We start from the raw sequence: 15,834 nt of genomic DNA on the forward strand, positions 1-15,834 counted from the left end.
GATTGAATTCTGCGGTTGTGAGTGGTAACCCCACAGTGCTTCGGGGTGTAGATAATTCCAAAGCTGCCACACTGAGCAGGCCAGGACACAGAGGGAAATGCACTCTTGCTGGTGTAGTTGGCTAGCTTGTTTTTTAGCTGTTTATTTTACAAGAGCTTATACCTTGCTGTGTTAGTAAATAATTTAATTCTGGTTGTTTGTCATGTGTTTTTTGTTTGATTGTTTGTTTGATTGTTTGTTTTATTATTTTCCTAAATAAATCTTTTAAGGCCATGAAAACATGTTGTGCTGTAACTGTCTAGGAAGTGTTCGTTTTATTAAAGGAAAAAAAAACATACTTTCCTTTGTGTAATTTCAAACATTTTAAACCTTCCATTTTTAGCACAACAGTTTCATAACACTTTTTTAAAAATTTATTTTATTTTACATTTTTACTTTATTTGGCAACAATAGTTGTCCACTAATCACAGTTTACTGCAGCAACTGACTTCATAGTACAGTGCATTATGGAATGCATATTGTATAAAGGCACTGAATGTATTTTGCCCTGTCTTTTCTGGAATATTTTCTGTCATTTTAAAATTTTTCTTTCAGTGACTGTACAAATTCCAAAATGCATTGCAATGCGTATCTTTTATGCCCTAAAATCAATCCAATGTGTTTTGATGTAAAAATAGAACACTGTACTGCTGTAATACTTGATAGATTAAAAAGGCTATAAAGTAATAGGAGCAAAGAGCAGATAATAGGGTCTCATTAAGCATCAGCAAATGCAAGTGTCATACTTAAATCATTTAGCAATTATATACTGTACATACTGTTCCTAACTGTCTTGCAAAAAGACATATGATAGCTAGACATTAAGTCACCAATTTCACAACAATGTCCACAAAGACATTGAAGTTCTATATAATACTACTATAACACTCTGACAATGAAAACGGAATTCATATCCAGGGATTCAGCCAAGGACTGCATAACAAATTGTCCAACCATGTTTTTATAGTGTACACGAGATTGTGAATTGTGTAGCATTTTTTTTTCATGCATTATACCATATTTTCAACAGAAAACAAAATTAGAAGTCAATTTTTAGTGTCAGTTCCTTTAAAAAAAAAGTAAGAAAAAACAAGTTTCGAACAAAATTTGAATTTTGTATTTTGATTCATACTAACATACCACTTGATGTGTCACCATACTGAGTAATTGTATTGACTGGCATGTTCTCATAGCATAAACATTTTGAGGTGAGGAGCTGTTACCTGCATGTTCATAGTATGAGAAGGAGGACGTACAAGTGCTTTAAACAAACAGAAGACACAAGGGGATCGAGTTCGTTGATTACACAAATGAATTCATGGCATTTACAGGAGAAGGAGCCTCAGAACTTTCATTTCCTTCTGCAGGTTCTTTCTCTTTTTTACCACTGTATTGTCCAATAAAGGAGCCATCCTCATTGAACTGACCATTTACACCTTCTCCATAGTCAACTAAACTATCATCACTGTCTTCTTTTTTCACAGTTCTGTCTGAAGGTGTCCGGCTTCCTTTTTTTAGAGGTTTATGGTCCTCTGCATCACTGGAGACACAAACAAACAAACAAAATGAATTAACTGATGTACGATTCATTAAGGCAAAATCAGCCGTGCATGCAGAGTTTATAAAAAGCATGTGAGCAGCCCTGTAATCCTTTAGTAAACCCACATCACATTGGAGAGACAAGTCAATATGATGCAGTTGACATGAATACATGGTGTAGTAATGGTTTAAACAGCGAATGTCTTCAGTGGAGGACGATTTTTTTTGTGGTTTTCTTTTCTTTTTTCATCGTGCATGGCTTATACAAGGGCATAAGACTCGTGCCCTTGGCTTGGAAGCAATTTAGATGCAACTGCAAGCATTAAAAAGTGGGTTGTAAAGTTAAAAAAAATAATAATTATTTGTTCCTCAGAGTAACAAGCTTATGATGTGCTGTGAAGTTAGTCTGTTAAATTTATTTTCTTTGACTCCTTCAACACGAATGAAGAATGAACTTAGTTAAATGGGATATACTGGTTTTCTTTACTTGTACAAAGAAAATAAAATGCTGCATTTCAAATAATTTGTTACATAATGCAGGCCAGACTTGCAATTTTCAGCCTTACCTTTCAAGAGACCTATATATTCCATTAAAAGGATGCAGAAGAAACAAATGAAAATAGCCTAAGAAGAAAAGCAAAGTCCATATCCTGATAGTGATCAGTATTTTATCAATAATAAGTTGCTTTTAAAATTGTTAAAACTCTATACAGGTAAAGCAATAATTCAGCTTACAGCAGCCAGAACTGAGTAGTTAAGAGCATGGTTATTTTTTTTTCATTACTTATCAGATCAACCTCTCTATCTTAATCCATAACTAATAACATGTTCTGACAATGATGATGATAATCTGGAGCACAACAGAAACAAAGAAAGGAAAGAAAGGCAGGGAAGAAAGATCCCTTTAGCAAAGCACTGCAGTTTCTCCCTCGTTGGTGGAAAAGCTGCAGTGCCATCAGCAACCCTGAACAGATTTGTAGCTGTGGTAAGCCTGTATTTTATAAAATAGATCTAGTTGGTCTATTTCTGAATACTTAAAACTGAACTTCAGTTTCAGGGTGAAGATTTCAGCAGCAGCTCCAAACCATTTCTAATTAAAAAACACTACAATTGCACTTATGGGTGCAATTGTCTTAAACGAAACACATGACTTTATATATGTACCAAAGAACAAATTATTTTTTTATTTACTGACTTCCAACTCATGGTAAATATAAAGAAATGTATAGAATGTGAAGTAAATAAAAATAAATTTACAATATCCAAATTGTTAGATGGAATCAAAGCAATAAAGTATATACAAGGTCACACAGGTTACGCTGTTAGCTAATATATACCCTATCGAGAAGCATTTCACTATAGTAAAAAAACAGTATATCAATTTTCCACCAAGCTGGTACCCCTCATCTCCTCATCTGTATTTGGCTTTGGAAGACTTCAAGTTTTCACATTTTAAAAGAAATACACCTCTACCATGCATATCATTTTTTAAAAGTGCATATCAGAGATTTTATTTTTCTGTGCATACACAGAAGTGGTAGGAACACCTATCTTACTAACATGTAAGAAAAACTTCATGTTAAAATTAAAATGCACAAAGGCCAAAACTCTAAACTTGATCATATTGGCTTAACTTTGTTTTAAGCTATTGTTGTGTACATGGCATGAGGATAAATATCACTGATCTTCTGTGCCCTTTGATAATGCGAACATTTAGGTTGTTAACACTTAAATGAATTCTAGTTGAAAATGTCAATCATTCAGCAGCAAAGTGCAAATGTTTATGACACTGCAAACATGAGCAGATTAAAAAGACATCACTCATTTGGAGATTGTTTTGGAAGGAACCTGTGTGAAAAATGCTAAAGAAAGAACAGAGTATTTTAAAATTGCATGTCTCCTCGTCAGATAGCAAGGTACTTTCTTCATTGCCCCCATTTGAGGGCATTAGAGTCATTAAAATAGGCTACACAAGCACTGAAGACAAGACCCTCACTTTGAAATAGTATCAGGTCATAATCTCAAAGAAGAATGACCTGAAGTGTTTATGACTTCAAGGTAAGAGTGTTTAGTGAAGAACACTACACTGTAACATGTAGGAATGAAAACAAATTTAAAACTGCATTTGTACCCTATTCCAACTGGTCAAGAAACTCTGTGTAAACGTTCTAAAGTGTGATCCTATTCAGCATAATTCCTTAGGCTGGAAATACACAGTAAATACATAATACACCACCGTATGAAAAAATATCAGACATTTCTGGGTTTAATCCAATAAAAAGTTCAACAATTTTAATTGGTAACAGATAAATCTGGGTAGGAGAATTTTTGCTTTGTGTTGCTCTTAGGGTTTTTTGTCTGTATTTTTATAAACAAAATGTATTTATATGCAAAACAGTAAAGAAATACTTACACAGCTGGTAGTATTGTGTCTGTTTTTTTCTGTTTTAGTAAGGATGCAGATTCTACTGTCTAATTAAAAACAAACAAACAAAACTGCTGATTCACCCATGAGTGCACCTGAATAGAGGTGGGCGCTGGTATAAGACCATAGTTACAGCGGATTCAAAATCAAATCTGAACTTGGGTATTCACTCTGTTTTTGCATCAGAAAAGTCCAGAAAGAAGTTCTGCCAAGACTCTGGCAGTGAAAAAAGAAATGGGATTACCCAAGGTGCTTTCCAGTCCTTGCTCAGGAAAACATATTGCATGGTACCTTGATTCAAGCTGGATTATAAACACTTGTATTAGATTAATACAATGTTTTGGTTGGAAGGGAAAGATAAAAGACAAAACAGGAGAGAGCAAAAAAGTGAAGACATCAACATTTTGGACAGCACTTTTGTACCCGTGGGGGTGCAAAACAAAGAAGGGAGCCTGGTAATCTGGGGAAATGAATGGGTTTTCTGTGTGCTGCCAAGAAGCAATGTACAAAAGCCGCTGAGTTGTCCCATTATGAATATTGATGCCCTAAGAGCTATGAAACACTTTATGCTTTAGAACATATAAAATTATATTGCAAAAACGTTAAAGTCAGAACTTTTGATACAGTATCTGCAAGATTTGCTAATCTTGTTTCTGATTGTTCATAAAACTATTCCAAAATACAAACAGAATATATCAAAATCTATTAAAATAGATCTTTTAGTTTTTGTTTGTGGTTTTGCTTGCTGACTTTAAACTTATCTAGTGCAATACCCTGAAATGAAAAATAAGGTACAAATTGGGTTACCTAAAATTACAGTTGGAAAATTTAAGAAGTATTTACAAATGCGTCATGTATGCAGTGCCTTCAATTAAGAGTGAGACAGTAAGTACTGAAAAAGAACAAAACAAGAGGTGAGAATGTGTAAGAATTTTATATTTAGCTCAGATGACCATGACAGCTAAGCTTAGGGATACTTTTACGATTTGTTTTCTTAGAAATAATTTCCATGCCACTAGCTTTTTAAGGATGAAAGTTTGTTAATAAAGACGCACCAGTCATTTTTGTATGTACTAATATGTACCAGGCATTTCTTGCCCCTTCAGTAAGGACAGTGCATTTAGTATTAAAGCAGACTCTAAAAGCTGTAAATATTTTTCATAAATGATTGCTAATATATGAATACATGTATCTTTTCCCTTTGTTTAATGAAACACACAGCAAACTTGTACCTAATGAGTAAGAGAGATGAAGAAGTACGGAGGTAACAATAATGATGTATAAATACAAAGTACAAACTTATTTATTTTTTTTAAAAAAGTATTTCCATTTCACAAGCTCATCAGTTATTGAAAGAAATATGTACCTTGAAATCTCCTTTCTTCTTTCAACTTTTCAATTTTTCTTCCTTAGATATGGGTACATGCAGCAACCAGTCAGAATGGGGAGGACAGTATTACGATGCCTCTGCAGTCCAGCAGGCAACTAGTTCCCACTAAACTTTGCCACATTCATGGACATGCAAAACAACTCAATATATGGTTAGCAATATACTACTTTTCCTCATAACACAACCGTCAGATGAAAGGCAACATAAAACAAACAAAATGGGTAAAGCATTCTAGGCTATCTTCTGGGCAGAAAGAGGATGCTGAGGATGGAATTTGTTAGTAGTAAATTTCTTTTTCTGTGCCTTCATGTCAACAGCCCAGAAATGTTTAAGTATAAGCAGCCACATAATGCCACAGAAGGCTTACAGGACCTTGTACTGTGGCTTTCCTGTAGACACCCAGAGAGCTTCTGCCCCAATACCTAATGGGTTTCTGCTCACACTCCTAAATTGACTGGGATACCAAGGACTGTACAGGTAAAGAATTTTTTCCCTATACACTTAAGCACCTGTATCAACTCAGATTTCAAAACTTTTTACTATTTCCAACCTTGCTAAGACAAAATAACTTATTTTTCTGAGTAGGTTTTCTTTAGCACATCTAATATTTCATCTTCAGTCTTGGCAGAAGCCGCAAAAACTGGGAGATTAAGCTCTGACTTTAAATGGCAACAAGTTGAAAAAGTTGTTGTTAGCCAAAGAATCTGACCTACTTGTAGTAAGTATTTTAAAGAAAAATCTGCTTGAGATAAATTTAAGCAAACCTTTGCTATTTCTGGAGGAAAAAAGTTCAAACTGAAATCAAAGCAATGATTTAAAAAATCAGGTGACAGAGATGCTCAAGAATTAAAATAAGAACCATCAAAGAAAGCATGTGTGTGTGAATGAGGACACAGTAAGATCACTGCCAAATCCAATCTATTCAGAGACTAAAATCCTCCCGGCAGTCTGCTGACATCACAGCTTGTGCTAGAAGGGATCGACCTTAGAATTATTGTGGTGAGGCAAAAATCATTGCTAGGTACCCCTGGAAACAAACCTAGGCTGCAATAAATCTTTGTAAGTACAGCAGAAAAAAAATACTGTTGTAGTTACAAACTACATCCTCATTGTTAATCAACCTAGAGAAAGAAGGAAGACTAATAGATTATCTGACAATCAAAGAACTGTTCACCCATTATTTCCAGAAAGTCTTTCATAGCATAGCTAGAAATGTCTTGGAAAATAGTTTGTGACAAAATGTTGAAGACAAGAGGCAAAAGAATTCAACAAAATGTGTGAGCATATTGTGTAACCATAGTAGCAGTCCTGCTGCTGTAGATGCATTGACCTTTGATCTTCCTAAGATTTTACAGAGTACAAGAGGACAAATACACTTGGATATCATGTAAGAAGAGACGTGAAAAGCTATACTTTCATACTCCCTGTAAAGCAAACTTAGAAATGCATGCTTTCATACTCCTCCCACCCCTCCCCTGAGGTCTATAGATGCCATAAATTCTTAATTTCTCTTGCTTTATGGCCCAGGATGGAAATTTAGGCTTATTTATATATCTGCGCTGACCAGAACAGGAGCTCTGCATAGTCTATACTTTGAATTTAAAAAAACATATATTTTCACTATTTGTTGTATGTCTTGCAGTTTATTGATGTGGGCATTGACTGTCCACAATTCAGTGTCTTCTCTAACTGAGGAAACCACTGGGGCTGTAGTGAAATCAGCTTGCTATAAAAACGACTTCTAGAGGCACCCTTTTCCTTTGCTATGTAAAGATGCAGGAATGCCACCAGTTATACAAACAGTGCATACCCAGTCATTCTGTGGTTCCTGAAACACCTAGGTTTCTTAGAGCATTACTTCCTCTTTAGACTGCAGAAAAATCCGATGTTGGCAGGTTCTGCAGATACCTGCTCTTAGAAGAAACCCAGTGGAAGAGTGCAAAACTTCAAAGTCCGAGCAATCCAAAGAATACTGAGAAGCCTACAAACTGAATGTGACAAAAAACTCCCCTAAATCTATGATTTCTCTAGAAAATCATAATTAATCATTAAGATTTAAGTCATTTAATCAGTTAAATCTAATTTTGAAACAACAAATTTTCGAAGTATCAGCATTAGCAATTAAGCATTGTCTAGAAATATTGAAGTCTATTCAGTATAAATTTTTGAATCTTTCACTCTTCCCAGTTCCTGAGAAAAGAAGCCAGTCTATGTTCTTAGAAAGTTCCTTTTGATGGTCTGGCGTCTCGCTGAAAATGAGATGTCCTTTCATAGTTGGCATGGAATGAATGTGAGAACTTATACTTTCTTTTCCCTCCTTTAAACTTTGGAGGAGAATGGAAGTAACTCAGAGACTTGCGAGGATAAGAAAATGAAGAGCTTCTAAGAGAGCTTTTTTTTTTCGGCTGTTGTAAGGAATGTTTGTGTTCTGCAAAGTCCTTCATGATCTGGACCAAGGATTCACCAAATAGCTTGCCACCAGTGTATGGTAAAGACAGCAGTTGACATTTGAGATCTAATGATGAGGTCCAGGGACGTAGCCATATAGCTCTCCAGGCCACTGTGAGGCATGCCATATTTTTAATTGTGAGTCTAAGAGAATCCTCAGCTGCATCATGGATAAAATTAGCTGCAAGTTTACATAGCCTGCGTTTCCTTCGTATGGCACCAGGTGGGATCCGTTTTATTTTGACTCTGGCTCGTTCTTCCTCCAGCCATATGAGCAATGCTCTAGAAGCATAAGTGCAGTAGATAGATACTCCAAGCTGTGCTGCAACCAGCTTGAAAGATCTTTTAATTGCTTCCTCAATCTTTCTATCAGTAGGATCTTTAGGGAGAGCATCCCCATTAGCAGGCGTCGAAAGTACAGAATCACCAGTAACCAATGCCCTGTCTACCTTAGGCAAGGTCCCCCACAAAGCAGCTTTATCCACTGGAAGAGGATACAGCTTACGTAGTACTGCTGGGGCTTCATGTTTTGCCTCAGGATTACCCCAAATCCTACAGACAAGATTTTCCACTGCTGAATGGATAGGAAGTGCATTATCTCTCTTGCCTTCTTCAGATGAGATAGGCAGTTCTTTTGAAGGGCGTTCACATCTGGAAGTTTTCAGCATTAACGCTCTTTTAATGTGCTTGAACAGATAATTCTGATCCTCCATGTCAAACCTACGCACAGCATCTGGTCCTTCTTGGTCTTCTGTAGGGGATTCAGATGACATTTCCCCATCTTCAGGGGTTGATTCAACCTCCAAAGCCTTGCCAGCCTCAGCTTTCTCCTTCACAGAAGCTATTTGGTCTTTTAAACTGTCCTCAGGGTCAGTTTCAAAAGTTTGGGAACTGGTCCCAGTTGCTAATAGAGGAACCACTGGAACTTCTGTAATTGGTACCCTGGGGTGCTTAACTGAGTGGGACCTAGCCTGTGCCACAGAAGTTATACTTTGTCTGGCTGCTGTCAGTGCATCCTTTAAGACAGTAGCTAGCTCAGGCAAAAATACAGATTTCATTAGTGAATTCTTTTCAGACTCAGAGAAATGAGTAGTAGAAGGTCTTACCTTCCTGTGGTAGGAGCTCTGAGTGTCTTCTGAATCTGAGCTGTAGTCTGGGGTCTGGCTGAACCAGTGCTGGAGAGAAGAATGCTGCCTTGCCACTGAGCCACGACCTGAGTTGCAGCTGAGGGGTTGCTGGAAAGGGGGTGGCTGTCCTGCCTGAGAATCTGAGCCCTCCTCCGAACCCATTATCTGTTGCTCAGAAGCATGATGTCTAGAGTCATGCCTGTACTTCCATTCGTCTGACCTCTTTTCCTCTTGGCAGAGGGAAGCAGAGACAGAACTAACCCCTGTGAGCTCTGAAGACTGCCTAGCCCTCCTCCTGGTGTAGGAGGCCTCTGATTTGGTGCTGGAGTATTGATCCCCTGACCTTTTGAAGAAGTTGGATCTGTCAGATCTCACAGACTTTGCTTTGGTAAAGACAGGGTCTGCTTCAGGAGAATTGGCACAGCTACCTTTTCTTTTCTTTTCCTTGTCCATTTTCTTTCCTGTCCAAGCAGACATGGACCTGAAGTGATGAAAAAAGTTCAAAATACTCGAATTTCTAGACTTTTCAAAAATTACTTTTCTGTTCAAAGGAAACCCTATACCCTTTTTCCTCAAAGAAGCACTGCATCATGGCCAGTGCCATGTGAGGCAGACAAACTGGGAATTGAGTGACTGCAGGGATGTTGGGCTGCAGAGAGGGTGCCAAGATATCTTCTGTAATCTGACTGGTTGCTGCTGCTGCCCTTTCTCTAAGGAAAAAAGAGGAAAGCCCAATATAGACTAATTACACAGAAATACATTTTAGAAAGGAGTTTTTGCATAGTAAAAATAGGATGAGCATATGAATAAGTCTGAAAGCAAGGCATGCAACTGTCCATTTTTACCAGATAAGAGGCTGATAAATGCATTATAAAATCCTTTAATACAGAACGAGATAGTTCTTTAGATTAACTCAAGCCACTTAAATATGGCAACATAAATTCAAATCTTGCTACAGGTCACACATGAAAGCAGACTTAAATAGTCTTAGTCTAGATCTGAGAAAAAGCATATTGAAGTCACATCATTTGTACAATTCTGTACAAAGGGAAAGTTCTAAGTACAGAAAAGCAGAGGAGCTATTAAACGAGAATGCAAACTGGACTGGTTAGGAAAGTCTATGCAATACTTATTTACATCTGCTTCCAAACACTGCTTTACACTATTTATTTTATCAGCCAAATTTCATCGATACATATACACGTAATGCTCTAATAAAATGCTACACTAAAAGGATTAAGCTAAGAAAAAAGTAGAATGTTTGCCTTTTTTTTAAAAAAAAAAAAAAAAATCCAGGAAGAATGAACAGAAACTGCTCTTTGGCATTCAGAATTGGAAATCTATTCCGGTCAGATCCAGATGCACATTACCCGTATAAGAGGAAGTTACAACAGAGTGAATCCTTCTTAAAAAAATGGTTTTGCTTTGTACATTAAATTGCACATCTTCAAAATAATAAAGGGTGTTTACAATATTTTTTACATAGGAATACACTGTGAAATGCATTATAACACTCAGGTTAAATATAGCAGTATTGTTATACTTACAAACTAAGAACATTATTTCCTGTATTAGTTAAAAACCATCAAACAAAATGCTTAAACAAAACAAAACAAAACAAAACACAACAAAACCCTATACTAAGTATTATGTGAACAGACTTAGCAAAGTGTGTGCTTTTTGCAATGTCAGGAGATTCAGCTAGCCTACATTTAAAATAAATGAGTAAAAGCTGTGTCACATGCTTTGAAGCTTCTTTCTTGACTTTTTGCACTGAAATACATGAAACCAAGATCTGCTTTTTCCTGTAGGGCATTCCCTCACCTCCATGTTCAACACTGCCTCCTTGTTATTGGATTAGGTATTAGTATTGGGTGCCATCTTAAATGCATTCATTTTCAAGTCAATGGAACACAAGATTGTCTTTATTAAATTTCAATTAGAAATTTACTTTCAAAAACCATAATGTGAGATATGCCCTAACTGAAAGGATTTGTGGCTTAAAGTATTGGTGGCTTACTCTGAACTCTCAGTTCCTAATTTGTGTGTGTTTCATTTTTTTTCCTAATAGTGTAGTTAAAATGCTGTCTATAGTTCTACAAAACACTGGATGCAGAATCTTTCTCAACACTGAAAAAAAGTTAGTTGTGAATTAGTAAGTGTGACATATAAAGGACGTGTGATATGAACAGTGAACATTACAAACCACATCAGCTGCTCACCTGTATTCACCAAATGTTCCATCATCTTCCTTCATAGGCTGTATTTCTGGATCAGCATGTGCATCCTCCTTTTCCTTCACTAAAATATTTGAAATAGTAATTTTTATCATTAAACTGCAACACTAGAAACCTCAAGACCCTAATTTCTCAAATTGATCGCATTTGGCAGGAACGTGGTTTGAATAAAAATCATTGTTTGAGCTATGATCTCAGATACATGTTTTCTTTTAAAGAAAAAAAAAATGTTTATTAGTTATAGAATCTTATTCAAGTACAAAATACTGCATTAGTAAAACTTTTTATTCCTTTCATTTCCAACTAAAGATTTGCTAAAAATCTTAGTAAAAATTTTCCCTACTTATGATATTATTAGAGCTATTGTTTAATGAAATCTGAACAATTTAGTTTTACTTATGCACGCTCCATATTGCCCCTCAATATTACTCCCATACTGATTGATAACACTGAATCAAGTTCATTTATGTTCACTGTTAGCTTCCGTCGGCTTTCATGTCATGCACTAACAATGCAGTCAAGGTATTGCAACAATCTCCAGGGAATTTTAAATAGCATTTAACATATATTAATGACAGAAAAAAAAAAAAAAAAAGAGTAGGTTTGGTCTGTTCATTGCTTCTTTTCTATAGCATGATGAAAAGCAAGGCAAAAACACCTAGAGTGGAAGCTAAATTTAACACAATCGTATTTCTTGCACATCCTTGTTGCAGGCTTAGTAATCTTGTTGTCGTTCACTGGTAAGAATGGAGAAATCTTGCATTAGTCTTTGCATGTAACCTGTCCCTATACAAGTATGTAGCACTGTGTTCTTAGATACAGAAACCTGCTAGTACCTGAGGAAACAGATGTTTATAGAAGACATATATTCCTATAAATTAAGATTGTTGACAGAATAAAACAGTATACTGGCTTCAAAAAAAATAATCTTCATTATCATTCTTCCCTTTTCTTTTTTCCTTTCTGGCATTGTGGCTATTCAAAACCTTCCCTTGTTTAGCAGATAGTTACATAATCCAATATACAATCTCTTATCTTTTATTCTGGTAATTTCCACACTTAATTTGTACATCATTAGTTTATACACTCTTATTTAAGATGATATGAATAATTTCTGACAGTAATCTATAATTATGATAATATGTAACACCTTGAAATCTGTCTGCTATAATTTCATACTGAAATAATTTACCACTTTTTTATGACAACTGGTAATCTCAAGATGACATGCTAAAATTAAGACAAAAAAAGAATTATTAACCGTGCTTTGCATTTGTCACTTCATTGGTGGAACATTGCATTTCCAATGACACCAGAAATAAAATTAGCTCCAGAGGAAATACAACTAGCTCCAGAGTCACTGTTATAAACATGAGTACATTCTCAGTGTGCTTATACAGTTAAGGTCTGCCATATCTAGTCATTGGCTATATCCATATAAGTGTGTATATATATTTATGCATACATAAAAGAGTTAATACCTTCCATGTCATAAATCTGCAGAAGCCCAGAAAAGAAGGGCATAGCAAAGACCTCCACAAAGTAATGACATCCTTAGCATCCAACTGTCTCCTACACTTTTACTGTTTTACCCTCTTCTGGTTGGTGGCTCACTCCAAGTTCTCTCAAGTTACCCTTTGATGCCCTCCTGAAGTCCATTTATATTCACTCATACCTCACTCCTGCTCTGAGATCCTGTCACTACTGTTATAGGCAAACTCGATGTCACTCAGTGTCTGTTTTCTACAGGGTTTTAGTCTACAGAGCTGCTACATAGGCACAAATATTAGACTGGGAAGAAATATACATGAAACATATATACACACATGGATATATAACAAATTTATGTCTTCTATAATGTCCCAGGGGATAGAAGAGGTACGTTGTATAGTTCCAATTTTTTTATTACAAATTATAAAATATATTTGTCCATTGCTAGTCTAATAATAAAAAATAAAAGAAGAAAAAGAAAAACTCTTATGAATAAAAAGTTACACAAAACAAAACAACCCACCAACCAAACAAAAAACCACCCTAGCTGGAGGGTGATATTTGAAATTTAGATGCAAAAATACTGAGGCTGAAGAAGACACAGATTCTGAGAAGGAGGATAAAATATTTGAAAAAAAAGTAACTGTATTAAGGGATCTATCTTATGAAATGCTGCACTCCTAAGACATTTAAGTAACATGGCAGCTATGATATGGTATATGTTTCCATACCTTCTCCAATTAAATTCTACCTCAGCTCATTTCAGTGGGTTAAAACACATTTGCATTAGACTTCAGAGAAAGGGGCATGCAGTACTGGTAGTATGACCAAGTACATCAATCAAAGCTCAACCTTCTCTAACGTGATCATGTAGTTATTTGACCCTCCAGGATGAAGGAGATGCTCTTCATATGCTTAAAAGGATTGAAGTTTTCTACCAATGGGCAGATTGCTCCCAACAAGCCTATCAAATGATAGGACTGATCTCCTATATACACAATGTAAATGCTAACCAGCAGCAAATGTAATTTCTCCAGTAAACCTGAGGTCTGTCTTAAATGGATTACTACTAGATAATTTTTACTCTTGTTATATATCATACCTGGATATTTGCCACCCTTATTCCTCCTGATGAAGCAAACAATCAGTAAAATCAAGATAAGAAGAGCAACAGCACACATAAGACCAATGAACCATCCTTGAGTAGCAATGTCAACCTGCCGACTTGCCATTGCTAAAGAACAGAAGAAGAAAAAATATTACGAGATGCTTTCCTGCACTGTTATATTAATTAAAATAAATAATACTGTACACAACATTTATTAATTAAGGAATAACACTCATTGTGAAAATTAGCATTAAGAAAAACAGTGATACTATGAATATTTTCATATTCAAAATGTTTCCAAGTACAAGCACACAGAACTTACTTTTGAAAATATAAGAATTCTGCCAACTTTCTTCAACATTTTGACTTAAGAACTATTGCAGAACATGTACACATACTATATTGCTTTTCACAAATCTCAAAACTATTCTCAACCACTTTACATTAATTAAATGTCTGAAATGAAATTGCAAATTATAATTCACACAAACACTTAGATTGCATTATCAAAATGAATAAAAAGCCAATACTCATTAGCTAATGCACACCCATTAGTCTGAAACAGAGAAACAGATGGGTCATTCAAGGCCCTAATATTAAATTCCAACTAAAAATCAACAATGAAGCATCCTTTAAAGCCTTATTAAGCATAATGTTTTCTTCCTCTCCTCAGACCTGTACCTCATGCTACAATTTATCATGATTGCCATAATTTAGCATTAGTGAGGACTTAACACAAGGCAATTGGGAGGCCTTTCCTTGGCACAGTTTCTCTCCAATTGCCAACTCTATCTGGAAAATTATGTAAATAATAGGCAAACCACACAGGAAACACTACAGCCACTAGAGAGGGCAGGAATTATCTGTGTGGTATGGTGGCTGGAACCCTCCTACTTGTCTCCAACACAGTATTTGGAAACACTACAGGCAACTGGCCTTAGAAATTGCTGCTGGAAGAAAGTGGGAAAGGTGATAGGAGTTGGGAATGTGGGCTATAGAAGAAAACATGAAGGGGATGAAGAAGGACATCCATTGAACTCTTTCTTCCACTGAAGTGGAGGACACAATGCATAAATAGCTTTACACAGAGAAATGTGAAAATCCCAGAGCCTGCAAAAGATTTCCACCTCTCCTTCGAGAAGATATGTCTTTAAGGGAAGGCTTATAAAAGGACATCACAGACAACCTGTTTGTTTGTTTGTGTTTTTTTCCAGTGGAGCATTTACTGTCCAAGCTCATTGAGCTTGGATTGTCCAGGTGATACAGCACCAACTCTCTTCTCCTTACAAGACATGGAGAATGCCAACTGGGAAGAGTCCTGTCCTGGTGCTGTCCTTTGAGCAATGCCGCAGCCTTCTTTGGCAGACAGCTAGCTGACGAGAGACTGCACTGGACTGGCAAGCACACTAACAACAAAATGTAACAGTATTCAGTTATAGGCCAGAATTCAAGCCCATGTCTCAGTGTTATTTATTAGTTAAGGCAGAGGCTGAGACAGCTAGCTTGCAAACATCCGTGCTATACGGTCCTAGATTCCTGAGGGTCTTCCACCAACTGCATGAAAACAGTAAGTACCTATGAGTAATATTTAAACAATTCTTGCACTGAAATGTCTAAGTTATATGTGTGTATACAGCCTTTATATAAATATATATATTTATACTTTATATACTGCATATAAATATATAAACAAAAGTGGCAATCTTAAAAAACAAAATCACAAAGGTAATCTTCCTCTGAATTGTAAACCAAATTAATATAAATTTTGTTTCCATATAAAGGTTAAAATTATTTTGAGTTTTATATAGATGCATTTATAATAAGGCATTAAAGGTTGTATAATAAATACAGTAGCAAAATGCAAAAGCACATTTAACATTCAAACATAGTAAGAAATAGCAACAAGCAAAACAACTCATGCATAAAAATATGCAAGATAGATGGGAAGAAATAAAGGTGAAAACTTACTTATGCAGCTTCCTTAACTTATTGTATATCCAGTAGGAAAAGGTTTCTAGACCTCAGTGCAA

At 35.9% G+C, this 15,834-nt stretch overlaps 1 protein-coding gene across 41 annotated transcripts in view; it reads right to left on the reverse strand.

Annotated features, from left to right (window-relative positions):
* NRCAM (neuronal cell adhesion molecule) overlaps positions 1–15,834 on the reverse strand; it is a 150,834-nt gene that overhangs the window by 829 nt on the left and 134,171 nt on the right. For 22 of the 41 annotated variants that reach the window (XM_068669417.1, XM_068669419.1, XM_068669431.1 and 19 more), the window contains 3 exons: positions 13,799–13,930; positions 11,191–11,269; positions 5,618–9,449 (listed from right to left, as the gene is read on the reverse strand). In XM_068669417.1, the coding sequence (XP_068525518.1) occupies positions 7,610–9,449; positions 11,191–11,269; positions 13,799–13,930 (2,051 nt within the window). In that variant the 3' untranslated portion in view covers positions 5,618–7,609. Of the gene's footprint in view, positions 1,580–2,144; positions 2,203–5,617; positions 9,450–11,190; positions 11,270–13,798; positions 13,931–15,834 lie in introns of those variants that run through there. The other 19 variants (XM_068669445.1, XM_068669442.1, XM_068669438.1 and 16 more) reach the window with 3 other exon arrangements.

The sequence above is a fragment of the Anas acuta genome, chromosome 1, assembly GCF_963932015.1.
Source record: "Anas acuta chromosome 1, bAnaAcu1.1, whole genome shotgun sequence".
NCBI classification, from domain to species: Eukaryota; Metazoa; Chordata; class Aves; order Anseriformes; family Anatidae; genus Anas; species Anas acuta.